The sequence below is a fragment of the Canis lupus genome, chromosome 22 (genome assembly GCF_048164855.1).
Source record: "Canis lupus baileyi chromosome 22, mCanLup2.hap1, whole genome shotgun sequence".
NCBI classification, from domain to species: domain Eukaryota; kingdom Metazoa; phylum Chordata; class Mammalia; order Carnivora; family Canidae; genus Canis; species Canis lupus.
In genome coordinates this window covers 51,093,212-51,119,968 of record NC_132859.1, presented here as the reverse complement: position 1 = coordinate 51,119,968, position 26,757 = coordinate 51,093,212, and the positions used below count along the sequence as shown (strand labels likewise).

Genomic DNA, 26,757 nt, shown 5'->3' with positions numbered 1-26,757 from the left:
GGACTGAATTAAACCAGAAATAACAAAAGCCTAATCCCAGCATCAGCTCCTACAGCAGTAGGAGCATTTAATGTTCTCTACCCAGGACCACAGATGTGGCTACAACCCTTCACAGCCCACAGCACTTCACCTTGAAGCGTCTCCCATGCACAGCACTCTTCTGTGAGGGCAGAGGGAGACGTCGCAGCTACTGAGAGAAACCCCGCTAAAGGGGTATGGATGCCAGGCTACCTCTGAGAGAAGACAGAAAATGAAACAGAAAACTTGGTCATTTTTAATTTAGTAGCAAAAACATCCACTTGTCCGTAGGGAAAAGCAAGAAAACACATTCCAAGGGAACAGAAAGAAGTCATAGGACTTAAGTCCCACTTAAATTTGTGACTCGGGGGATCCCTGGGTGGTTCAGCAGTTTAGTGCTTGCCTTCGGCCCAGGATGTGACCCTGGGGTCCCGGGATCGAGTTCCACATCAGGCTCCCTGCATGGAGCCTGCTTCTCCCTCTGCCTGTGTCTCTGCCTCTCTCTCTCTCTCTCTCTCTCTCTCCCTCTCTCTCTCTCTCATGAATAAATAAATCTTAAAAAAAAAAAAAAGCTTATTTAAAAAAATAAAAAATAAAAAAATAAATTTGTGACTCAAAAGAGTCAATACAAGAGGCAAAGGCCACATTATCAGTGGCTGGAAGCGCTGCATGCAAAGACACTCAGCTGTTCTCAAGGTCCAGACATTCCCTTGTCTGAGGAGACAGGGGCTCCCGTGCTCACATTTCTTCCTTCTCCCTGGAAGTAAGGCTCTTGCCCACAGACAACCCGGTTCACACAGCCCTCGCTGTCTCAAAGCCTCAGAAGAGCTAGTGCCATCTCATCGTGCTCCATTATGATCAAACTTAGTCAAGATCTCTGCTTTGGAAACAGAGGGGGAGGGTAAAAACGGATGGGCAATCGTCCTGGGCAATCCTGGCCATGCTGCCGCCCACTCACCAGACTCCAATGGTCACATCTTCCTCTGGCTGGAGGTAGTAATTACACGTGTGATTCAAACCTTGATCCTGTGGTTTTTTCAAGTCAATGAAATAGGGAACCCTCACTGTGGAGGACAAAGAGATGGAAACCAAGATTAGTGGGGGCAGACGGACACACATGTACATGCACAGCAGATGCCAAGCTCTCAGGAAGTGCTGAGTCCTTTCCAACCCAAGGCCGCCCAGTCCACACAGCCCTCCGGCCTCAGGTGCAGGGCTGGCAAGCAAGCACAGGAACACTGTGAGCACGCCGGCACATCCCTTAGCAAGGGCGAGGTCTGAGCACAGATGGACCCCCTGATGGTTACGGTTGTGTGTGTTTTTTTGTTTTTGTTTTTGTTTTGTTTTGTTTTTGAGAGAGAGTGAACATGTGAGGAGGGGAAGGGACAGGAGAGAAAGAGAATCTGAAGCATATTCCACACCCAGTATGGAGCCTGACATAGGACTCGATCTCATGACCCTGAGATCATGACCTGAGTTGAAATCAAGAGTCGGGTGCTTAACCAAGTGAACCAGGCACCCCAAAGATTGAAAAACTTAAAAAAAACAAAACCAAAAAAGTTGAGGTGACATTTACTCACTTTATAAAATGGCAACTCCCAAAAGGGCAGGATGGTCCTGACCTCTAGCCAATCCCACCTTACATAAGGGAGTCACACACATCAGCATAGTTTTCTCTGGCAAAGAAAGTAGTTTCACTACGTAACTGCACATATCCACATGGCACAAAAGCCAAACGTGCTCATCTCCTACTGCCGTCCCATTCCTGAGCCACAAGCATTGACCTCCCACCTCAGGGCCTTTTTGCACTTACTGTCCTCTGCATCTGAGTACCCTCCCGCCACATTTAGCTCTCATTCCTCAAATGCCCACTGTAGCTCGCTACACGTCTGCTGAAGAAATGAAATACCCACTCATGAGGACATGGGGATGCACACATGCTCATTCCCCAGAAATTCCCTGAGCATTTCAGACCATGCAAGGAAAGAAATCCTTCTACGAAGGTGGTTTTTGTACCTCCAGCTTCTTAACCCACCTCTTCCCCAAGAAGAAGACTGAATTTTTTAAACTTTATTACTTTCTCCAAAAAGAAAAAGGGCCATAAAAGGAAGCGGCACCACATGTCCTGGTGCTTCCCACCATTCCTGCGCTGTGCGTGTGTGCCCTCTCGCAGCACCTCCTGTGACAAACACACCACCTCTTCCACTCTATAGCTCCGTTAGCCACCAGCTCACACATCACAGGCCTGGGACTTACATGCAGGCGGCCTGACTCCACAGCCCACACTCCTGACCCATCACACAGGAAAGAAGGTAATGGTAAATGATCCTGACTGGCCCTCATGTCCTTCTCAGGACGTTGAGGTGTGCCCTCCCCAACCCCAGGATACACTGCAGTCCCAACCTCCAGCCCATCAGAATGTGGCCTTACTTGGAAATAGGGTCTTTACACAGATAATCAAGCTAACATGAGGTCAGAAGGTGGACTCCAATCCAGTATAGGTGGTGTCCCTATTGACAGGGGAAATTGGGATACAGACAAGGACAGACGAGGACAGTGTCAAGACAGCAGGAGAGAGCTGTGTGCGGACAGAGGCGGAGGCTGGAGGGGTGCAGCTAGAAGCTGAGGGACACTGCACACTACTGGCCACCACCAGAGGCCAGGAAGAGGCAAGGAAGGACTATGCCCAGAGTCTCAGGGAGCCTGGCCCTGCTGATACCGTCATTTCAGCTTCCAGGCTCTAGACCTGGGAGACAAGAAATTGCTATTGTGTTAAGCCGTCTAGTTTGTGGTATTTGTTACAGCTGCCTCCAGGGACCAAAGCAGCCATGTATGGAGGTCAGATTTTACTCTGGCAACAGGACTCAGAGAAGCTCCTGAGCAGAGAGAGCGCTGGCAAGGGCCTCTGTTTCCCATGCTGTTTCAGATGCAGGTACCTCCTCCCACAGTGTCCATTCTGGGACACTGGGCCATGCTGTGGAAGCTGGTGGCTGCAGCCTCATGCGTCTCATGCACCAGCTCATCATCTGACAACTGTGAATGAAAGGACGTCCTCCATACAACTCTGAAAACCCAAACCCGGCCCCAGATTCCCTTAATTCCACTCCTGAGACAGGAGTTATTCACCTCATGTCTCCATGCCAAACAGAAAGTGGGCGTCATCAAGGCTGAGGGTACTTGGCTTCCACCAGCTCAGTGCTCGGGCCTCAGCCTGTTCTATGTTGGGGGAGAAGGTGGCCAAGCTACTTCCACACTAGCCCAGAGCCCCCAAGAGGACCCCCTACCTGTGAACAGTGTTCACTGAGGATCAGCAGCTAATTCCCAAAGCTTCCAGGCCTGAGGAATTTAGAAACTGAGAAGCTGCCAGATTCTACTTCAGGAAGACCTCATTCCACAAGACTTGTCCTCCCATTCACTTTTATTTCCATTTTAGAAATAATTGTGAAAAAGAAGGCAGTGAATGTACCAAGTCCAGCAGACTTGGTAACAGAGGAACCTCTGGCCTCCAAGTGCCTCTCTTCTCATGGGGCCCCTCCAGAGAGTAGAGGTCCGTGGTCAGTCCTGGGGGGTCAACTGCAGAGACTTGTGGCCAGAGGAACCACTGGCAACCACTGGTCTAAGCAAGCAGAATGCCACAAAGGGATGGGGTCAAGGAGTGCAGGGGTAGGGTTAGATTATATGCCCAGGCCAGAACACACCTCACTCCTACTGGCTGGTAACAGCTGGGTACCAGGGCCCTCTGACCTCCTGTGCTATCCTTTGGCCAATGACCCTCGGGGCCCCGCTTCATTCACAGCGTTGGAGCAGGGACACAGCACAGGGCACACCATAGGGCACATGGCAGGGACAGGAGTGAGGAGTGTGGGACAGTGACCTGGCCCCTCACTGTTAGCTATGCAAGTTCGGCCTCACATGCAGCTAAGTGCACACAGCCTAGGAACCCAAAACACAGGCTGCTGTGCCTACAGGCCAGCAAGACCCATCCAGCTGCTTCAACCCCACTTCTGGCTTTTCTTCCTTCCCTTCTCCATTATCTACCCTCCAACCCACAAACTATGGGCATGATTTAGAAAGGATCTTGCACAAATGGTCTTCAATCAATAATAGTGAGTCCATGAATAAATGGAAAACAACCCATTCTATCATCCCTTCTTTAGTCCAGTGTCACTTGTACCTCCAAGTCCATCTGCAAATGCACAATACGGTGAGAGGCTACAGCTACTTAGTCACAATGGACACTTCTGACCATCTGGGGATCTTACAAATTGGGGCACCCCCTCATCCCAGTCACAGGTGCACTGGAAGAGGGGTGGTGCCAACAAAAGGAGGGCCAGAGGGCTCTCTGGGTTTTATCAAACTCTAACACTGTGATGGGGGGCTGCTGGGCTTCCATAAAAAGAAAAGGAGTAAGAATGAGTATGCAAGTTCCTCAAAAACTTAAAAACAGAAATAACATATGATCCAGTAATTCCACTACTGAGTATTTACCCAAAGAAAATAAAACACTAATTTGAAAGAATACATGTATCCCCAGCAGCCTTATTTATGATAGCCAAGATACAGAAAAAACCCATGGCTAGACAAATGGATAAGGACAACATGGTACACACACACAACTATTACACAGCCTGAAAAAGGGACAATCCTGCCATTTGTGACAACATGGAGTGAAGTAAGTCAGACAGAGATAGACAAATACCGTATGATTTCACTCATATGTAGAATCTAAAACAAAAACAGAAACAAATGAATAAACAAACAAAAAGCAGAATCAGACCTGTGCAACATCCTGCCATTTCATTAAGAAACCAACCAGCAACATTTGTGGGCTGTGTCTAAAGTACTCCAAATAATGGATTAGAAGAAGACCAATTCCATTCCAATATTTGTTGGGACCCCACCATGTGGCAAAGGCACCCAGAGGCCAGCACGCTTGGAAAAGGCAGTCAATGTCCATCCTGAGGGGTGCCATCAGGCTGTCTGCAGCCCCATAGCTTCATGTTTAATGTAAACCCAAACTCCCTTCTGTGCTAGACTGTGGACCTGTGGACATTTAAGGGTTAAAGTCAGAAAAATCAAAACTCCCTTGATTTTAGTTATGTTGTTGGTTCATTTAAAGTTTGTGCTTCTCACACTAGCCAAAACTCAAGTGGATAAATTCCTCCAGGTTCAGGTATGTTTCTGTTAGCAAAATCAAATGCCTCTTGGTATCCTACAAGTATTTTACACTCGAAACACCAAATAAAAACAGTTCAGATTTACAAAGTATTAAACACAGACTTTACTATTTTTCCTCTTCCTCCTAGTCCTCTTTGAGCAGAAAGTCCCTTTTTAGCAAGTGACTCCTAAGTTCCTGTGATCAAGCTCACTGTAGATTTAGCAAGCCTAACTCATCTGTACGCCCAGGTAGTCATCCTGCCAGCCCCAGTGCCACCCCTATCGCCCTGCTTGTCCCAGGCCACAGTCACACACGGGCCATCTCAACACCTGTCTGTCCTCCCTGCTCACCTCCCTGCTCTTCCCTCTCCCTCCTCTCTATTGGCAACCCTGCTGCCTCCTTCCAGGGAATCAAACCCAGCTTTCAAACCCCTCCTCCCAAATACACAAGGTTCAAACGTACTCTTTGCAAACCAACAACTAAGAGCATGCACACAGCCCACCTCAACTGGTTCAGATGCTACCCACCCCCGAGCTGAAGGCCATCACTTATGGAGTACCTGCTCTGTGTGCCAAGCACCATGCTCTATCCTCAAACTAATACTTGCACACCCAGCCTCTTCCATCCTAGCCTCATCTTGTAGGTGTAAAATGATGCTCCCAGCAATTATGTACCTGGGAGCCCTCTGCCTTCTATTTCCTAAGCTTGAGACTTCTGGACCTTTCTCTCCCACTTGCACAAAAGTAAATACACAGTGTGAAAAAAAACACCTTTGGAACACACAAGGTCTAAGTTAACTCAGGGAGACTACAACACCTATAAAGCCAGCATATAATTCCACAGAAACCAAAGCATGTCAGGCTGATTCCCTGCCCCCCCTCCCCCCTCAAAAAATGTCCTGGGCTACTTGGGTAGCTCAGGGTTAGGCGTCTGCCTTCAGCTCAGGTCACAATCCCGGGGTCCTGGGATGGAGCCCTGTGTCAGGGTCTCTAAGTGGGAGTCTGCTTCTCTCTCTCTCCCTCTGCCCCTCCCCCTGGCTCATGCTCTCTCTTGTGCTCTCTTTCTCAAATAAATAAATAAATAAATAAATAAATAAATAAATAAAGTCTTTAACAAAGAAAAAAAAGAAAAAGAAAAAGTCCTAATTATTTTTTTAAGGTGATCACTTTTCAGTGGTCATCTTTTCCAAGGACAGTGAGCCCCCTAGATGGCACAAGGGCAGACCACCTGCAACACAACCCTCTTAACATCCTTACCCACAGCAGCTGAAGGACCCCAGCCGTGCAGGAGTTACCTGTGCACCCAAGGGTCAGCCCTGGAGAGCAGCACAGTCACTGCAGCAGCCTGGACCTGAGAAGGGGCACAGGGAACTTTCTGGGCAATAGAAATGTTCTATTTCTTGATCTGGGTGGTAGATATATAAATACATAAATCATCATGCAAATGAACTCTTACTAAAGTTAAAGGCAAAGTGGGCACATGGCACTTACCAAAATTCAAGAAAATCAGTTTGGCCTGTATCCCAGGACACAGTTTGATGAGAAATGGAATGGCAACATACAACCCCAGAACACAGAGAAGTATCTTCTTCATTCGGAACCATAGGCCCTTTCGCCTGCAAGAGAAGAGCAATTAACAGGTCAAAGACTGTAGTGCAATTTTGCTACCGTTTATTAATAGCATTATCAAAATCACTAACCAAAATCCACATGCAGTGTTCCCCATAATAATTATGCCAGTAATAAGACTCCCACCTGCTTTTGTTAAAATTATTATTTTAGACAGTCTTTCCATTTGAGCTTAGAACTCTCTATTGTGGGGGTAGGGGAAGGGTACGTATTTTTCTCCCCAAAAGCCAAGGGACTGGACCATCTTGATGATTTTCTATGCCCACCCTGGGATCAGAACACAGCACAGACATTAGCTCCTCAGCAAGTGCCCAACCTGACGTCAGATAGTAACCGCAGTTTCATCTCCAGAAAGCGGCCAGCCTTAGGCTGCGTGACCACTGTCCTTCCTGTAAGCCAGCCACAGGCGTAGGCTGCCCACTGCTCCTTGTAGGAAGCAGGAACATGAACAGAACCTGCCCAACCAGGTCTGGGGAGGGAGCGAGGAGGGGCAATAAGACTGTGGCCTGTAGCTGACACTCCCTGTCCCTGTGTTCCAGCCCATGTTCTATAGGGCACCACGGGACGGAGGTCCCTTTCCCAGTCACTGTGGGCCAGGTCTCCAGACCCTCTTCTAAGCTCACCAGGCTCCAAGGTTTCCTCATCCTATTCCTGATGCCTTTTCAAAACTGCCCCAAGTCCAGAGATTCTAAACTTCTTGGACTAAGGATTTCTCTACAACTAGAAAATTGAAGCCCCCAAAAAGCTTCTGTTTACATGACTTATATTTATTACTATTTGTCATGCAAGAAGTTAAAACAGAAATTTTAAAAATATTTATTCATGTATCTAATAACAAGAAAACCATTAAATGTTAATATAATTAACACTTGTTATTTAAAAAGTGATTATATTTTCCAATTCAAAAACTTTTCATGAGAGAATTTACAAATTTTTTTAAGCCAGCCGCTTAACAGAAGACAGATGGATTCTACATCTAATCTGTTGTGATACGACATGTTAGGTAGCATCTGGAAAATTCTGAGAGAATGAGTGAAAAAGGCAAATACCTTTGGGTTATTATGAAAATCATTTCAACCTTTTGGACACTCTGGAAGGATCCTGAGGAGCACCCTTGGGAACCACTGCTCTAACTTGTGAACCACATCTAAACTTCAGTGGAGCCAGGTATTTATTTCTGGACTGTTTCCAAAATATTTAAGGTGGTTTTAAATATAGATCTAGAACTGCTGACACATGCAATAATACAGATGCATCTCAAAAGCATTCTGATAAATTAAATAAGACACATACAAAAGACCACATATTGTAGGATCTTATTTACCTAAAATTCTAGAAGAGACAAAACTATAGGGACAGACAAAAAGAACAGTGGTGGCTAGGGGTTGGGGATGCATGGAGATTGCAAGGGGCACAGGAAACTTTTAGAGGAATCCAAATAATTTTATCTTCATAAAAATGTGTGGGTACACATTTGTATTATAAATAATACCTTGACAAACATGCATAAGACAAACATGCATATCTGAGAGTATAATCCATTCACTCATTCACCTGCTTTATTTGATGCTAGTACTCTTTGGGCAGTAGATACTAGGGGAAGAAAAGGAAGGCATCTGCATGCATGCTATGTTCCCAGTTCAGTGGGGCAGACACAGAGCTCTGAGAGAGGCACCTGGTGTAGGGTGATCTGACCCAGTCTGGGCTGCCAAGGAAGAGGCCACTGGGAAGAAACACTAAGTTAGCAATACAGGAGTTAACTAGATGATGTGCAAGAAGAATTTAAAATGACATCTTAAAAAATAAAAAATAAAAAATAAAAAAAAAATAAAATGGCATCTTAGGGGTGTGTGGGTGGCTCGGTCTTCAGCTCAGGTCATGATCTCAGGATCCTGGGATGGAGTCTCACACTGGGCTCTCTACTCAGCAGGGAATATGTTTTTCCCTCTCCCTCTGTGCTCACATGTGTATGGACACACACTCTTTCTCATTCTCTCAAACAAACAAATAAATCTTTAAAAAAAATAAATGACATCTTAAATTCCATGCACAATCTGCCCTTTCAATGATGAAGAGTGTACAACATTGTGGGTAAAGGTGCTGGGTCTGAATTCAGATGAGCTAGATCAACATTTAACCTACCACTCACTAGCTGTGCAATCCTGGACAAGTTACTTAACCTCTCTCAGCTGTGGTTTCCTCCCTGCACAAAGGGCGTAAAAGTGGTACCTCCTTTGTGGGGATTACACATAGAGTGCACACATGAGTTCCACGTCCACAATATCTAAGCTGTCATCACCATCTTCTAATTCTCATTAAAGGAAAGAGCAGGGACTGGGCATAGTGAACAGCCCTGAAAGGGAAGGTTGAGCACAACGTGGTAAGTCCAAAGAGGCCAAGAAGAATTTAGGACGTCATTCTGGGAGAAAACAGAGAACCCATAAAAAAGAAAACAGCTTGCAATCAAATGCACAACCATCAACTGCCAGATGCACAGCTCATGCTTGGGTCCTCCACTCCAGCCACACTGGCCATTCCTATGTCCCTTGCATAATTTTGGTCACTCACCCTCCAGAGCCTGCATAAATGTGCAGTAGCACATTAGTATGGTGTCTAGGCAGCATGGAATTTTATGTCCTCAGAGAAAGGAAAACATAGGACCATACGAAGACTTGATCAAAAACATTCACAGTGGTGTGAAGCCTGGGTGGCTCAGTGGGTTGGGCTTCTACTCTTGGTTTTGGCTCAGGTTGTGACCTCAGGGGTCATAGAACTGAGCCCCATGTCGGGGGCTCTGCGCTCAGCATGGAATTTGCTTGGGGTTCTCTCTCTCCCTCTGCCCCTCCTCATACTCCTCTCTCTAAAATAAAATACCATAAAACAACCAAAAACATTTAAGAAGGTTTTATTCAAAATCGCCATTGAGATAATGCAAATGTCTCTCAGCAGGTGAATGGATGAACAAATAATGGTTTGTCCTTAGAATGGAATACTACATGGCACGAGAAAGGAGTCAGCTACTGATATATGCAAACACATGGATGAACCCCAAAATAATTATGCTGAGTGAGGGGCACCTGTTTGGCTCAGTCGGAAGAATGACCCTTGATCGCAGAGTCATGAGTTTGAGCCCCACACTGGAGACAGATTACATAAAAAAATTAAATTAAAAAAACCCAAAAAACAAAAAACCTATGCTGAGTCAAAGAAGCCCAACAAGATGGCCATGACACCAGCAGACTTCTGCTGTGATATATCATTTCACCTAAAAAGTATTCCTGTTCATCAGTAAAATCAGTATTGTCTTTTCTGTGCTGTTTCAGGGTGGTGGTTCCTCCACAGACAGTGGCTTTTCATCTTCCTTATATTTCAAAATAGTTTATATAAGATGGAAACTGTCTGTTTCTTATAAAGTTAAAATAATCTATCAAGAGAAACAAGAGAGAAGAGGATATAAACAATGTCAGGAAAAATATATAATTTTCTTCATTTCTTCTTAATTATACCTACTTCTTGTGACAATTTTGTTAATTTTCTCAGAAATTCCTTTAGTTGCAACTCTCACTATTGCTGGTAGTATTGCTACTTATGTAGTTACTCCTTGCTAGAAGCATTCCCTGTTCTCCATCACTGATAAGAATGAACATATCCCACACAGCCGAGGAAAGCGTCACCTCTAGGTGCTAAATAGCACCTGCATGCGACCTGGAGTAATCCTGGAGGCCCACCTTTCTCCACACTACACATATCCCCATGCAGAGCAACAATTTTTGCCACAGGCTATATATTCAGTGTGTTTGTCTTTAAAGGTTATTCATATTATCAGTACCATAAACAGATAATCTGAATCCCTTGTTAAGAAATAGAAAGGAACTGTAAAAATAAATGCAATGAATGGACTTAGGATGCAGCCCATCACTTGCATTTTTGGGCATTTATTCCAGTGAAATGAAGACTTATTTTAACACAGGAATTTGTACATGAATGTCTACAACAGCTCTATTCATAATAGCTCCACCTCAGTTGCTTCTCAAGAGGTGGATAAACAAACTGTCCCTATTGGCCATGGAGCACTAATCAGCAATAAAAATTATTGATTGTGCAACAACTTGGATGAACCTGGGAATTATGCTGAGTTTAAAAAGTCAATTAATCCCAAAAGGTCACATATTGTGTGAGTCCATTTATAAAAATGTTCTTGAATGATAAAGTGAGGGGCGCCTGGAGGCTCAGTTGGTTAAGCATCTGTCTTTGACTCAGGTCATGATCTCAGGGTCCTGGGATTGAGTCCCAAGTTGGGCTCCCTGCTCCTCTGCCTCTCCCCCTGCTTGTGTTCTCTCACGCAAATGAAGTAAAATATTTTTAAAAAGAAAAAAAGAAATGCCAAAGTGACAGATATGGAGATGAGTTTAGTGGTGCCTGGGTTTAGGGATGGGAGGGCAAAGGTGTGGGTGGCAATAAAGTGGTGGCAGGAAGCCTGATTAGGGTGGTACATGTGGTACCTATATCCACATGCAAAACAATCTAGACACAGACTTACATCCTTCACAGAAATGAACTGATAATGGCTCACAGAGCTAAATGTAAAATGTGAAGCTATAGAATTCCTACAAGATGGCAGAAGAAAATGTAGGTAACTTTGGGTGGGGTGGTGACTTATTGGATACCACATCGAAGGTTCAAACCATCAAAGAAACAATTGATAAGTTAGACTTTACTAAAATTAACAACTTCTGTTCTGTAAAAGACAGCATTAAGAGAATGAGAAGAGGGGATGCCTTTGGCTCAGGACCTTGTCATGATGTCAAGGTCCTGGAATCAAGCCTTGCATCAGGCTCCCTGCTCAAACAGGAGCCTGCTTCTCTCTCCCTGCCCCTCCCCTTCACTACTCATGCTCTCTCTCTCAAACAAATAAATAAAATCTTTTTTGGGGGGGATCCCTGGGTGGCTCAGCAGTTTGGCGCTGCCTTTGGCCCAGGGCGCGATCCTGGAGTCCCGGGATCGAGTCCTGCGTCGGGCTCCTGGCATGGAGCCTGCTTCTCCCTCCTCCTGTGTCTCTGCCTTTCTCTATGTCTATCATAAATAAATAAATAAATAAATAAATAAATAAATAAATAAATAAACAAACAAACAAACAAACAAATCTAAAAAAATAAATCTTTTTTTTTTAAAAGAGAACATGAAAAGAGAAGCCAGACGGATCCCTGGGTGGCGCAGCGGTTTAGCGCCTGTCTTTGGCCCAGGGCGCGATCCTGGAGACCCGGGATCGAATCCCACGTCGGGCTCCCGGAGCATGGAGTCTGCTTCTCCCTCTGCCTGTGTCTCTGCCTCTCTCTCTCTGTGTGACTATCATAAATAAAAAAAAAAAAAAGAAGAAGAAGAAGAAAAGAGAAGCCAGAGACTGGGAAAAAACATTTGCAAGAGACGTATCTGATAAAGGACTAGTTTTAAAATATACAAAGGATTCCTAAAATTCAACAATGAGAAAACAATCCAATTAAAAGAAGAGCAAGAAACTTGAACAGATACCTCATCAAAAAAGATATATAAATGAGAAGCATATGAGAAGATGCTAAATATTATGTCATTGGGGAATTTCAAATTAAAACAATAAATTACCACCAGACACATATTACAATGGACAAACCCAAAATACAGTGCCAAATGCTGATGAGGACATGGAGAACAGGAACTCTCACTCACTGCTGGTGGAAAGGCAAAACGATGCAACCCCAATGGTGCTTTCTTACAAAACTAAACATACTCTCACCGTGCCATCTGGTAATCTCACTCCCTGGTGTTTACTCAAATGAGTAGAAAACATGTTCACAAGTAATTATAGTAGCTTTATTCATAGTTGCCTAAAGCTAGAAACAACGAAGATGACCTCCAGAAGGTGACTAGATAAACAAACTGTGGTACAACCAGACAACAGGATGTTATTTAGCTTAAAATGAAATGAGCTATTTAGCTATGAAAGGACTTGGAGCAAACTTATTATCAGTCAGTGGAACTTACTGCTCCTTGTTGTGCCCAAGATCGCGAATCCAAGAAACCACCAAGGAGCCGACACCGATGCAAACACATGAGGGTTTATTGACAAGCTCGAGCTTGGGTCCAAGTATATCCAACACAGGGGAGCAGGGACTTGGACCCCGAGACTAAGAGGGGTAGCAGCTTTATAGGGACCAGTGGCCAATGGGATACGCAGAAAGTTGCACAGTCATGTCGGTCCACACGCAGGTGGCCAATCGAATTACATCTTACCCTATAGTATCCATTTGAGCTGGCCTATTACTTTGGTAAGAATCAATGCGCAGTTGTGGCGGGCACAGGGCGGGGTTACATTGTTGTGAGCCGATTTCCGATAAGGGTGTGTCCAGCGGCCTGACTAGGGTGGGGCAGCGCCTTAAGCAATAAGCAGGTCATGTGGGGGTCATACAGGAGGTGGCAGGTGCAGCATAAAATGGAGTTAGTTCTGCTCTGCTTGTCCAGGGGTAGGGGATTTTTGTTAAATTTTCTGGGTCCCACATCCTGAGTCAAAGAATCCAATCTGAAAAGGCTACATACTATATGATCACAACTACATGACACCTTGGAAAAGACACAACTACGGAGACAGTAAAAAGATTGTTGGTTGCCAGGGGTTAGCAGGATGGACGGATGAACGGGCAGAGCACAGAGGAACAATTGTGCATGGTACCACGACAGTGGGGATATGTCATCACACAGTTGGTAAAATCCCCAAATGTACAAGTTGAACCCGAATGTAAACTACGGACTTTGGGAGGTGATGATGTGTCCCCACGGGCTCATGACTGTAATAAATGTTCTATTATGGCGCAGGACATTGGCAGTGGGGGAGGTTCCCTGTGTGGGGGCAGAGGTATACTTGGAAGTGTCTGTACGTTCTGTTCAATTATGCTTGAATCTGAAGCTGCTCTAAAAACAGTTTAAGATCATCAATCTCACAGAATCAAAATAGAATGGCGGTTGTCAGGGGCTGTAAGGAGTGGGAAATGAGAGTTATTAATCAAATGCACCAAGTCTCAATCATGCAAGACGAGCAAGGTCAAGAGATCTACCATACAACACCACTCCTACAAGTAACAATATCCCTTTGTACACTTCACACATCTTACTAAGAGAGTAGGTATGCTAAGTGTTCTTAGGAAAATAAACTAAAACTTAACCTCTTGCTCTTGTTTTTAAGTGAACAATAAAAATGTTGCTTGTAGCTATCAAGTGTTTTGGGACTCCCCAGGAAACCTGAAGCGAAGGGTGGAAAATGAGGCCAGTGCTGGAGTGATAATTAGTGGTTAGTGACAGCAGATGGAACCAACAGTAAAGAGCACAATAAAGAAATTCACAGCACAAGCAAAAAAAAAAAAAAAAAAAAAAAAGAGCTTTTGTTTCAAAATCTCCACCGCTCTTATATTAATTAGAAAATGTATACCATTCTTATAATCAGAAAGTTCTAGACTTGTAAATAATAGGTTCTGCAAGAGTTCCATAACTAAAGGAAAAGGTTTTTGTAATCTAGAAATACAAGGCCTGCATGGTGTTCTCAGCATGCTCCTTCCTCCTTGTCCCCCAACTGCAGTGGTGCCCTAGTTGCCTACAAGGTGTGCCTGGGTAGCTCTCTGGGGCACGCTTCTTTCCTTCTCATCCTGAGAGACTCTCCTTATACATGACATGCGTTTCTAGATTTCTGATGCTATTTCTTTTCCTTTTTTCTTTTAAAGATTTTATTTATTTATTCATGAGAGAGAGAGAGAGAGAGGCAGAGACACAGGCAGAGACACAGGCAGAGGGAGAAGCAGGCTCCATGCAGGGAGCCCAACATGGGTCTCGATCCCGGGACTCCAGGATCACGCCCTGGGCCCAAGGCAGGCACCAAACCGCTGAGCCACCAGGGGATCCCTCTGATACTATTTCTTGATATGAATACAGGCACATCTCATTTTAGCGCGCTCTGCTTTACTGTGCTTTGCAAATATTGAGTTTTTTACAAATTGAAGATCTGTGGCAACTCTGCATCAAGCAAGTCTTCTGGTGCTATTTCTCCAATAGTATCTGCTCCCTTCATGTCTCTGGGTCACATTCTGGTAAGCCTCATAATTTTTCAAGCCTTTTCATTATTATTATATGTGTGATGGTGACCTGTGATCAGTGATTTTGACCTGCTGAAAGCCCAGATGATGGTTAGCATTTTTAACAAGTATTTGCAAATTAAGTTACATACCTTTTTTTAGACATAATGCTATTGTATACTTAATACACAAGAGTATAAACATAATTTTTATAGAACTACCTTTTATATGCACTGGGAAACCAAAAAATTTGTTTGGTTAGCTTTATTGCAGTATTTGTTTTTATCAGTGGTCTACAACTAAACCTGTAACATCTCCAAGGTATGCCCATATTTAATAATTAAGTATACGTTCTTTTAATACCCAAAAGTGTAAGCTCCCATAATGAAATTTAATTTCTCTAGATCTTATTTCAATCAGTGCTATGGTCGGTAATGAATCTCGTCAGGAAGCTTGAGTCTTTTTAAAAGGCGTACAGAGAAAAAAAATCTATTACCACTTGCATAATCAGCAAGATAAAAATATTTCGTTTAAAAAAAGTTCAAACAGAAAAAATACAAAACTGATTAACAAATCCAAGAGCTGTTTCTTCAAGAAAAAGCAAGAAAAAAACCAGCGACTTCTGGGCTAGAAAGAGAATATACAAAATTAGGGATCAGAAAAGTGAGGTAACCCCATATGAGATAATCTCTTTTAATAGAGAATATCACATACTTTGCTAAGCTAATAAATTTTTATAATTCAATTATGACTATTTTGTAAGAAAACATAGTGACAATCTTCTCAAATTGTTAGGGAAAAAAAATGAATGAAACCTAGAACTAAAGGAGGTACTGGGTAAAGCTATTGAAGAAATATATCCTGAAGGACACTGAACCCAGAAACACCAACAGGCACTCCCCCCTAACTTTTAAGAAATAATTATCAAATCATACCGTTAGCGGCAGAACACGGGAAACCAGAGAGAATGTTCAAAAGCAAAGCTGGTTTTAGTATAATCGACAAATACAATCAATACAGTCCCACAAAGAAAACTACCAATGAATTTCAAAGTACAAAGAGATGCAATAATCTTGGTAGTATAAAAGCATATTAGGTAGGAATGTAAAACAACACAGCTGATATGGAAAACAGCTTGGTAGGTCCTCAAAATGTTAAGCACAGAATTACCATATGATCCAGCAATTCCAATTCTTGGCTAAATACCCCACAGAACTAAAAACAGGTACTCAAGATACTGCAGACCGATGCTTACAGGTGCATTGTTCACAGCAGCTAAAAGGTGGAAGCAACCCAAGTGTCTTTCAATAGATGGATAAACAAAATGTGATACACACATACATAGAATATTATTCAGGCATAAAAAGGAATGAAATTCTGCTACAATTATACAACATACACGAACCTTAAAAACATTATGCTGCATGAAACAGGCCAGACACAAAAGGACAGACGCCAAGGACAAATATTCTATAATTCCACTTATAGGAGGCACCTAAAAATAGTCAAATTCATAGAGAAAGAAAGTAGAATTCTGTTCGCCAGGGGCTAGATGATGCATGGGGTGGGAAGGAGGAGCTATCATTTAATTGGTACAAAGCTTCTGTTTGAGATGATGGAAAAAATTCTGGAAATTGATAGGGGTGATGTCGCACAATGTGAATGTATTTAGAAATTGCCAGAGAATAAAAGAAAGGTATTAAAAGATTAACAAAGTTCAACATGTAGTCCCAATAACAAATATTTAATTAAGGACATTCCCTTAAGACCATATTCATACCTACCTCAAACCAGTAATTAAAAACAAGCATTACTGATACGAAAGACACTAGACAGATGATGTTCACTATTAGCATGATTTAATACTGTTCTAGAAGTGTAATTTAATAAAGCAAGAGAAGATACAAAGTATAACTATAAACACTGGAAGAGAAAAAATACTTGATAGTTGTCTTCAGACAAAATTCAAAAAACTACAAAAAACTAATGAATGAGAAAGTGGCCATTTGCCAAATAAACTCCAACAGCTTTCTGCATACCAAAATTTACAAATTAAAATGTGCATTGGAAAAGGTCCACACCACAATTAGAAGAAAGAATGTTTTAATTCTCCAATAATTGTCTTCACAGGAAATGAGAAAATTATGGAGCTATTTTATAGTCAGGGGTATGAAGTAAGATTTGGTATAATGATGAAACTGTTATGGGTCCTTTATGAGAAGATTTAATATTTCAGGGTATCTTTTCTCTTTTTGATGCTACTATAAATGGAACTATTTTCTTGACTTCATTTTTATTGTTCATTGTGAATGTATAGCAATACTACTGATTTTATGCAGTTGGGCCCTGATCCTTTTGTGTCTGGCCTGTTTCATGCAGCATAATGTTTTTAAGGTTCGTGTATGTTGTATCGTGTATAATTGTAGCAGAATTTCATTCCTTTTTATGCCTGAATAATATTCCATGTATGTGCGTATCACATTTTGTTTATCTATCTATTGAGAGACACTTGGGTTGCTTCCACCTTTTAGCTGCTGTGAACAATGCATCTGTAAGCATTGGTCTGCAGTATCTTGAGTACCTGTTTTTAGTTCTGTTTTTAGCCTTACCAATCCCCTGTGCAGTCAAACACCTGATATAACTTGGGGGGGGGGGTGAAGGGGAGAAGGAGTGGTAGGAGGAAAGAGAGAAAGAGAATCCCAAGTAGGCTGCGCTCCCAGAGCGGAGCCCAACATAGGGCTAGATCTCACCACCCTATGAGACCCTGAGACCATGACCTGAGCCGGAATCAAGAGTTGGACGCTTAACCCACTGAGCCACACAGGTGTCCCTAATCATAACTTTTTTTAAAAAACCTGATAACTTTTGGCTCCCTGAAAAGTTAGCTATTAACAACCTACTGTTGACCAGAAGCCTTACGTATAAAACAGTCAATTAACCTGTATTGTATACATTATACCCTGTATTCTTACAATACAGTAAGTCACAGAAAAGGAAATATTAAGAAAATTGTAAGAGAAAACAGAACTGTACTATAAAAAATCCATGAATAAGTGAACTCACACAGTTCCAACCTGCATTGTTCAAGGGTCAAGTTCATACTGATCTTATATCCAATAACCTAGCTGAACTTACAAGTTCTAATAGGTTTTCAGTAGATTTCTTACGGTTTTCTCTCTGTAAGACCATGCCATTTGCAAAGAGAAACAGTTGGGCTTCTTCCTTTCTGGTGTGAAGATAACCTGTCATTTCTTGCCCAATGGCCCTGGCTGGAACCTCCCACTACAATGATGAATAGAAGTGGTGAGAGTAGACACCCTTGTCTTTTTCTGGTTATTAGGGGGAAAGCACTTAGTCTTTGTCATGTATGATGTTAGCTATGCAGTTTTTTGATGTCCTTTATTAGACTAAGAAGTTCATTCTATTTCTAGTTTTTTGAGGGTTTTATCATGGAAGGGTATTGGACTTTGTCAAATGGTTTATCTGTGTCTATTAAGATGATCATGTGTTTTTTGTCCTCTATTAATATGGTGTATTTCACCAATTGATTTTTGTATGTTAAACCAGTCTTGCAGTCCAGGGATAAATCTCACTTGTTCATGGTGTATAGTGATTTTCTGTACTGTTGGATTTAGCCTGCTAGTATTTTGTTGAGAATTTCTGCATCTATATTAATAAGAGATACTGTCTATAGCTTTGTTTTGCAACGTCTTTGCCTGATTTTGGTATCAAGGTAATGTTAACCATATAGAATAGGTTGGGAAATGTTTCTTTATATTCTTTTTTTTTTTAATTCATGAAGAATTGATATAAATTCTTTAAATGTTTGGCAGAATTTACCAATGAAGCCACCTGGGTGTTGTTTTGTTGTTGTTTTTCCTAATTCAATCTTCTTACTTGTTACAGGTTTACTCAGAGTTCCTGTTTCTTTTTAATTCAGTTTCAATAATTTATGTGTTTCTAGTAATTTGCTTCTTTTTTTCAAAGACTTTAAAAATTTATTTATTTGAAAGCGAGTGAGAGAGAGCACAAGCAGGGGGAGGGGGCAGCAGGAGAGGGAGAAGGAGAAGCAGACTCCCCGCTGAGCAGGGAGTCCAATGCAGGGCTCCATCCCAGGACCATGACCAGAGCCAAAGGCAGACACTTTCTTGCCTGAGCCACCCAGGTGCCCGGAATCTATTTCATCTATGCTATCTACTTTAGTGGCATACAATTGTTTATTCTTTCACAATCCTTTTTATTTTTGTAAGGTCAGTAGTGCTGTCCCAACTTTCATTTCTGATTTTAGTTATTTGCATCTTCTTCTCTTGGTCGGTCTAGCCAAAGGTTTGTCAGTTTTGTTTCTCTGTTCAAAGAACCAACTTTCGGTTTTGCCGATTTTCTCTACTATTTTTCTACTTTTTTATTTCATTAATCTCTACTCTTATTTCCTTCTGCTTGTTTTAGATTTCGTCTAGTGTTATTCTTTTTCCAATGTTTTAAGGTAGGTTAGCTTACTGATTTGAGACCTTTTAAAAATTTTGTTATTTACAGCTATAAATTTCTAAGTAGTGCTTTAGCTACATTCCATAAAGTTTTGGTATGTTGTGTCTTGAAGTAGTTTCTAATTTCCCTTGTGAATTCTTTGATCCCTTGATTATAAGGTGTCTGTTTCATGAAACTGACCCTCAATATAAGGAATGCAATTTAAATACATGAAACACACTTTGCCGCTCAGCTACTGGGAAGCTGAAGATGGTATCTGCTTAACAATGTCAAAAATCCCTTTTGAAATTCACTGAATTCATTTTATTATGCACTCATGGGCTGACACCTGCAGTTTCAAAAACAACTCGCCATGTTCATAATGTCAACATGGGTCAGGGCAGAAAGAGAGAAAGACTAGAGAGAAAGCAAGGAGCAGAAGCTGCCCCTGGGAGTGGAAGGAGGAAGTCTTAAATAACTGATGCAGCCTCAGATGTCACCAGGGACCAAGCAGGGAAATGGACCTACATGAAGTGGTCTCTTCTCAGATCATGGGGAGAGAACATGCTCTACTTAATGGCAGATATTTCCACCCTAAAGTAATCTTTACATCACTTCTGGTGATTATCAATCCCTACACTGTACTGCTTAACACGGCTCTGGAACTAGGGTGCCCATGCCCCTGCAGAGGAGCAGTGCACAGCCTAGGTACAAGTAGCCGGACATGTGTGCACTTTTGACGAAACGGGCAAGCATGTAAGGACTTGAGGACCTGACTTTTTTTCCTTCTTTAAACATGTTTTCAGATAATATCTGGACCAGTCTTCTCCCATTGCTTTTGCTATCTCACTCTCATAAGAATTTTTAAATTGTGTATCTCTTTGCACATTTAAAAGTTGACCCCTAAAATTTGTTATAAGTTTAAAGGGGTGCTTGGATGACTCAGTTGGAAGAATATGCAACTCCTGATCTTGGGGTCATAAGTTCCAGCCTCAGGCTGGGCACAGAGATTACTTTAAAAAAAAAAAAAAAAAAAAAAAAAAAAACATAGATACATACATACAAACAATTTAAGTTTAAAAGTTTTGGGGCACCTGGCTGGCTCACTTGGAAGAACATGCAACTCCTGATCTCAGGGTTGTGAGTTCAAGCCCCATGTTGGGTGTAGAGATTACTTAAAAATAAAATCTTAAGAAAAATCAAGGGTGCCTAGGTGGCACAGTTTGCTAAGCGCTGAACTCTTGATTTCGACTCAGGTCATGATCTCAGGGTCATGGGATCAAGCCCCACATTGGCTCTGTGCTCAGCAAGGAGTCTCTTTCTCCCTCTGACCATCCTGCCCACCACTCTCTCTTACTCTCAAACAAATCTTAAAAGAAAAGTTTTTAGGGGTGCCTGTGGGGCTCAGTCAGTTGGGTGTCCAACTCTTAGTATCAGCTTGAGTCATGGTCTCATGGATCCTGGAATTGAGCTCCAACTCGGGATCCCAGATCAGCAAGGAGTCTGCTTGAAGATCCCTTCCCCCTGCCCTTCCTCCTACTCGTGAGCACTCTCTTGCTCTCTCTCTCAAATAAATAATCTCTAAAAAATTTTTAAAATTAAATAAATAAGTTGACACACTTAAATAGGAAATAATTTTTGATATACAGTAAATACTGATCATTTAAAGTATATAACTCTCTTAAGTGTATGCAACAGAATCAAAATACCATAGTGACTTAATACCTACTATCATCCCCTCTGAAAATACATGAATATGCTAATTGTTAGGTCAGAAACCTGTGCTTCCTTTTTCCCCTTGAACTTACATTCCTATTTTGCTTCCCACAGTATAATCCTAATGTAGTATGTTTTATACTTCAAACTATTTGTTGATATTCTTGTTATATCCCTCTTGAACAAAAATGCATAACAGAAATAAAGGGGATCCCTGGGTGGAGCAGCGGTTTGGCGCCTGCCTTTGGCCCAGGGCGCGATCCTGGAGACCCGGGATCGAATCCCACGTCGGGCTCCCGGTGCATGGAGCCTGCTTCTCCCTCTGCCTGTGTCTCTGCCTCTCTCCCTCTCTCTTGGTGACTATCATAAATAAATAAAAATTAAAAAAAAAAAAAACAGAAATAAAAACATTTTAATTTTTTTTTTTTTTTTTTTTTTATTATTTATTTATGATAGTCACAGAGAGAGAAAGAGAGAGAGGCAGAGACATAGGCAGAGGGAGAAGCAGGCTCCATGCACCGGAAGCCCGATGTGGGATTCGATCCCGGGTCTCCAGGATCGCGCCCTGGGCCAAAGGCAAGCGCCAAACCGCTGCGCCACCCAGGGATCCCAATAAAAACATTTTAAATCTCTGTAGCAATAAGATTCTACATTAAAACTTTCTTTCTGGGGATCCCTGGGTGGCACAGCGGTTTGGCGCCTGCCTTTGGCCCAGGTGCATGGAGCCTGCTTTTCCTTCTGCCTATGTCTCTGCCTCTCTCCCTCTCTCTGTGTGACTATCATTAAAAAAAAAAAAAAAAAAATTAAAACTTTCTTTCTGGGGGATCCCTGGGTGGCTCAGCAGTTTAGCGCCACCTTCAGTCCAGGGCATGATCCTGGAGTCCCGGGATCAAGTCCCACATCGCGCTCCCTACATGGAGCCTGCTTCTCCCTCTGCCTGTGTCTCTCTCTCTCTGTCTCTCATGAATAAATAAATAAAATCTTAAAAAAAATAAAACTGTTTCCTTTTGGATGAAGTTATTACAATTATTAATATACACAGTAATCAAGATGACAAATATATTTTGACAAATACACCTGTAATGAGATGGATTCCACTACTTTTCCAAGTGCATCATGTGTATAGATGTATGTAATTTATTGACAGAATAAAGGCAGGGGTTAGCATCAATTCTATTTGTTTTTGTTTTTAAATTGTAAGTGCTAGGGACTTCTTCAATCAATAAATGGGAACTGAAGTTTAGTATTACCACCACTTCTTTTAATTCCTTCAGGGTTATATGCCAAAAATCAGAGTGAAAAAATTGTTTTTGATGAACTGGTAGCTTAATTAAGCCCTCTTTAATATTTGTTGACAGCCAAGAATTTGATACCACCTAACTTGTAAAATATTTTTACGCCATTAGACATTCCCTTACTATTTATTTCTCAGCTTTTAACAAGATCTGAGCCTCTTGCTCACTTGGAGTCAACCTTGGTCTGCCCTTAGCATGGATCCTCCCCCACCCTGATAACTGATCAAGCCTCTCATCCCCTGTTTTTGATGTCTCAGTCCTTGTCCTGCCATTGGCAGGAATTAGGCCAATTTAGCAAGAATTGCTCTACATTTGATATGTCCTCTTAGTAAATTTCCATCCACTGATTTCCTTAAATCTGCTTGTTGGCTATAAATCCCAAGCTGTTTCCTCAAACGGATTCCAGACGGGACTGCACAAGGAACTGACCTTTCCCACCTGGCTCCTCCTTCTGCCTCCTCCAGCCCTCAGTCCACCCCCTAGACCTCTCCCTTCCCCGCAGTCAGTAGGACTTCAGGGCCTGCCTCCATCAGGGGCTCTGAAGGGACTCGGGGACCAGCAAACGCAAACCCTTGAGGCCTAAGAGAATCAGAAACAGGCTGGATATTCTACCCCCTTGGTTGAGCTATGGAAACACCTGGACTGCTGCTTGGTGTTTCCATAAAGTCCCTCACCCAAAATTACATATCAGGGGAGACAACAATCTTAAAAGCCTCTCCCACAAATATCAGCCCTCATATTAAGTATCTTAACTTGCTCCATCTCCCAAAAACACAATTCAGATAAAACCATCCAGCAGGGCCAGGAACCAACCCTTACATAAGCTACTGAGTTTTTTTATTAGTGTGTTTATGCCTGACTCATGGCTAGAATTTCAGAATGAAAGCAGTAAGATCTTTATTTGCATTGTTGGCATTTCATGTATGTATGTATGTATGTATGTATGTATGTATGTATATATGTATATACACATTACCTATATGTGTTATTTTCCTACCTTCAGATGGTATTACCAAATTAAGTTATAAAATCCCTTAAAGGAGCTCTCTTCTAATTGGCTTAGAGAGAAATAAGCACTGATATAAATTAAATATTCCTCAAAATCTCAGAAATATAGGAACTAATCCAAATGTGCTTCAAGTTCACATGTAAAGATCAGTTTGGTATTGTCAGTTTAATAAAAACAGGTACATCTTCTGAGTTATCAGCATTTAAGTATACTATAAGCATAGATTGTAATTCCATTTGAGTAATAAAATAATCTCTCTACAAGTAAATCTACCAAGTAAATTTGCAGTAAAAATTGTCTGATATCCATTCCTTCATGCATATATTAAGCACAGCAATAAAACATAAAAAACATGTATTTAACTTTCTTAGGGTTTTTGCTTTTATAATTTTTTTGATACCTGCCTAACATGCACATGTTATACAGTTAACAGGGAAATAACTTTGATGATGGCTAGTTTTGCTTAATGTCTTATGGAATCTTTTCAGAACAACCCAAGCATAATTGTTAAGAACACAGATATCAGGTTGATATAAGTGAAATAAATATATTATAAATGGGTTTTTTAACAATAATTATGTTTCATAATATATATGCCTAAAAGTAGTTTTGAAAATCTTTACGTTAGGATAGGTTAAAGAATAAATACTCCTTAACTATCTAAATTAATTCTAGGTAAGAAAACATTAAAACAATCTTTAAGCATAAGTTTAACGTTATATACTTTTACCTTTTTATATTTATACAGTAAAGATGCTAAAAATAAGTATTTGAGATTGTTAATAAACATGTCCCTTTGGTCACACTGAAAAACTGTACTGTGAGGAAGCATTTACCTATAAAAACTGAAATGGTATATTCAAAAAATTTGCTAATCTGCTACAAAATGCTGGTATATGACAGACAATTCACAATCATTTTCATTTTCCTCTATAAGATAAAGATTAATGGTTACAAATTTTAACCATAATATGTAAATGAAACCATTAGAAATAAGAGTGAAAGGCAACTTTGCATGAAAAATATACAAGGAACACAGAATGTATTTTTGTTGAGAAAAATAGATTTTACACTAAAGTAAAACAACTTATTTTTCCAGAATAAGAAAAAGGGAGAGCAGATGGATTCAGAAAGTTGCAGAACTTTTGTCAAAAAGAATTTCATGTTGTGTGGTTAAAGCTGGCTAAGACTGGATGAATTTATCTATAAGGTTTTGTTTGTTTTGTTTTGGTTTTTTTTTTTAAATAAGCCTTGGTATCAACAATACCTATGTAAAACTAGAGTTTGGTTTCTTACTGTTAAAATTTTCTTAGGCAATAATTATGCCCTTAGAAGGAACTATAAAAGGTTTTTTCTTTACATTTTAAGCTATCTGCCTAGAAGACAAAGACTCTATGTCTTACCAGAATACTTTCCTGTGCCTTATTTTAATCTTTATCACGTTTTTGACTATTTAACCAAATATTCTCACTTTTAAAACACCTAGGGTTGTTTTGTTACAATCATATTATTTCCTACAGCTACTTTGAATTCTTTTATTGTCAATTTGCTTAAATAAGTAGCTATGTATTCTTTCACAGTGACCTAGGATCCTAGTTAGCGAAGCGTTCAAACCTTTTGACATTGTTGACAATTTGCGATAGTCTGCCTTCCTTCCCCATATCAAATCCTAATAAAACCTTCATCTCAAACTGACCTTGGGATTTCCCAGAAAGTCCCTGGAAAGTCACAAAGATTTGTTCTTTATCTTGTGAAAAGAGAGATGTTAAAAATAATTAGGTTTCTGGGATGTGTGGCTGGCTCAGTCCATAGAGCCTGTGACTCTTGATCTTGGGGCTGTCAGTGCAAGCCCCACGTTGTGTATAGAGATTACTTAAAATAAAAGCTTAAAAAAAATTAGGTTTGATATGTTGAGTTGCATATCAGCATTGTCAAATAAGAGATGTTCAACCTCCCCTAGGTTATATTTACATGAGAAATATCAGTAATGTAAGTATTTCAGAAATTGTAGGCAGTTCCTAGAAATGTGTCAATGCCCTTACTACCCATGATATGTATACCTGGCATAATGTAATATATATGCCTAGTATAACCAGTCATAACTCTGGTTAAGATTTAAAATGCTATCTGTCACAGAAATAACCAAATTTCCTTGACAATTGTTTTTTTATAATGAACTCTCATCAGATCTTTAACCGTGGTCATTTTAAGTTTTTTGTCATCCACAGATAGTTGTTTTACACAGATTCTTCCCTGAAAGTGTTTGCAATCCATTACAGTTTATAATTTGAGTGGAGTGTCATACTTGGGAACGATGCATACCATCACATATAATCAGACAGCTTTAAGGAACTAACATCTACTTTTTGGAGCCACTGCTTACAAAGAAGCTCTCTTGGAAAAACAGTCCTGGTACTTGACTTAAAAGGTCCCAGCCTTACTTACAGGTAGGTCACTATCTGGCAGTCCCAATGACCATAAGATATTTTGGGGACTTCAAGACGAGAGGAGTTCCATCCAAATCTACCAGTACTGCACTTCCTGGAGTGGCTTCCTAGCTTTGAGTGGTTTTTATTTTTTATTTTTTTAAAGTTAATTTATTTTTTATTGGTGTTCAATTTACTAACATACAGAATAACCCCCAGTGCCCGTCACCCATTCACTCCCACCCCCCGCCCTCCTCCCCTTCTACCACCCCTAGTTCGTTTCCCAGAGTTAGCAGTCTTTACGTTCTGTCTCCCTTTCTGATATTTCCCACACATTTCTTCCCCCTTCCCTTATATTCCCTGTCACTATTATTTATATTCCCCAAATGAATGAGAACATATAATGTTTGTCCTTCTCCGACTGGCTTACTTCACTCAGCTTGAGTGGTTTTTAGAAGTTTAATCTGAGATCCCTTATAAAAAGTTCCAGCAACACAGACTTAAAAACACCTATGTGTTCAATTGGCAATCTTGCTGCACTTTTGTAAATAATCAGGCCAAATCTAATGAGAACTATTTTGTAAAGAAAAATCATCTTACTTTGATTATCCTTGATCTAAAAAGGAAGTGAATGTATCAAAAAATTTTATGTTTCAACAAAAAACCACGTGGGTTATCAGATTCTGTTTCTGTTCATTAACTCAGAGGTTTTATTATCTACTCATAAACAGGACTGGATCCTGCCACCTTGCACATTTTGTCAGAGCCTACTAAATTCTTGATTCTTTCAGTTTCCTTCAAAGGTTTTAAGTAATCTCTCCACTCAATGTGGGGTTCCAACATACAACCCCAAGATCAAGAGTCACATTCTTTACCAGCTGAGCCAGCCAAGTACCACCCATTCCCCCTTGCCTTCAATATCTGGTTACAACCTTCCAATGCAACACTTC

At 41.2% G+C, this 26,757-nt stretch overlaps 1 protein-coding gene across 8 annotated transcripts in view; it reads right to left on the bottom strand.

The window, feature by feature from the left end:
- The window catches only part of ABHD12 (abhydrolase domain containing 12, lysophospholipase), a 66,507-nt gene that overhangs the window by 15,594 nt on the left and 24,156 nt on the right, over positions 1–26,757 (bottom strand). For 5 of the 8 annotated variants that reach the window (XM_072793617.1, XM_072793615.1, XM_072793622.1 and 2 more), the window contains exons 2-3: positions 6,667–6,791; positions 977–1,082 (exon numbers count right to left, since the gene is read on the bottom strand). In XM_072793617.1, the coding sequence (XP_072649718.1) occupies positions 977–1,082; positions 6,667–6,791 (231 nt within the window). Of the gene's footprint in view, positions 1–976; positions 1,083–6,666; positions 6,792–7,120; positions 7,259–12,822; positions 12,907–26,757 lie in introns of those variants that run through there. The other 3 variants (XM_072793618.1, XM_072793621.1, XM_072793619.1) reach the window with 3 other exon arrangements.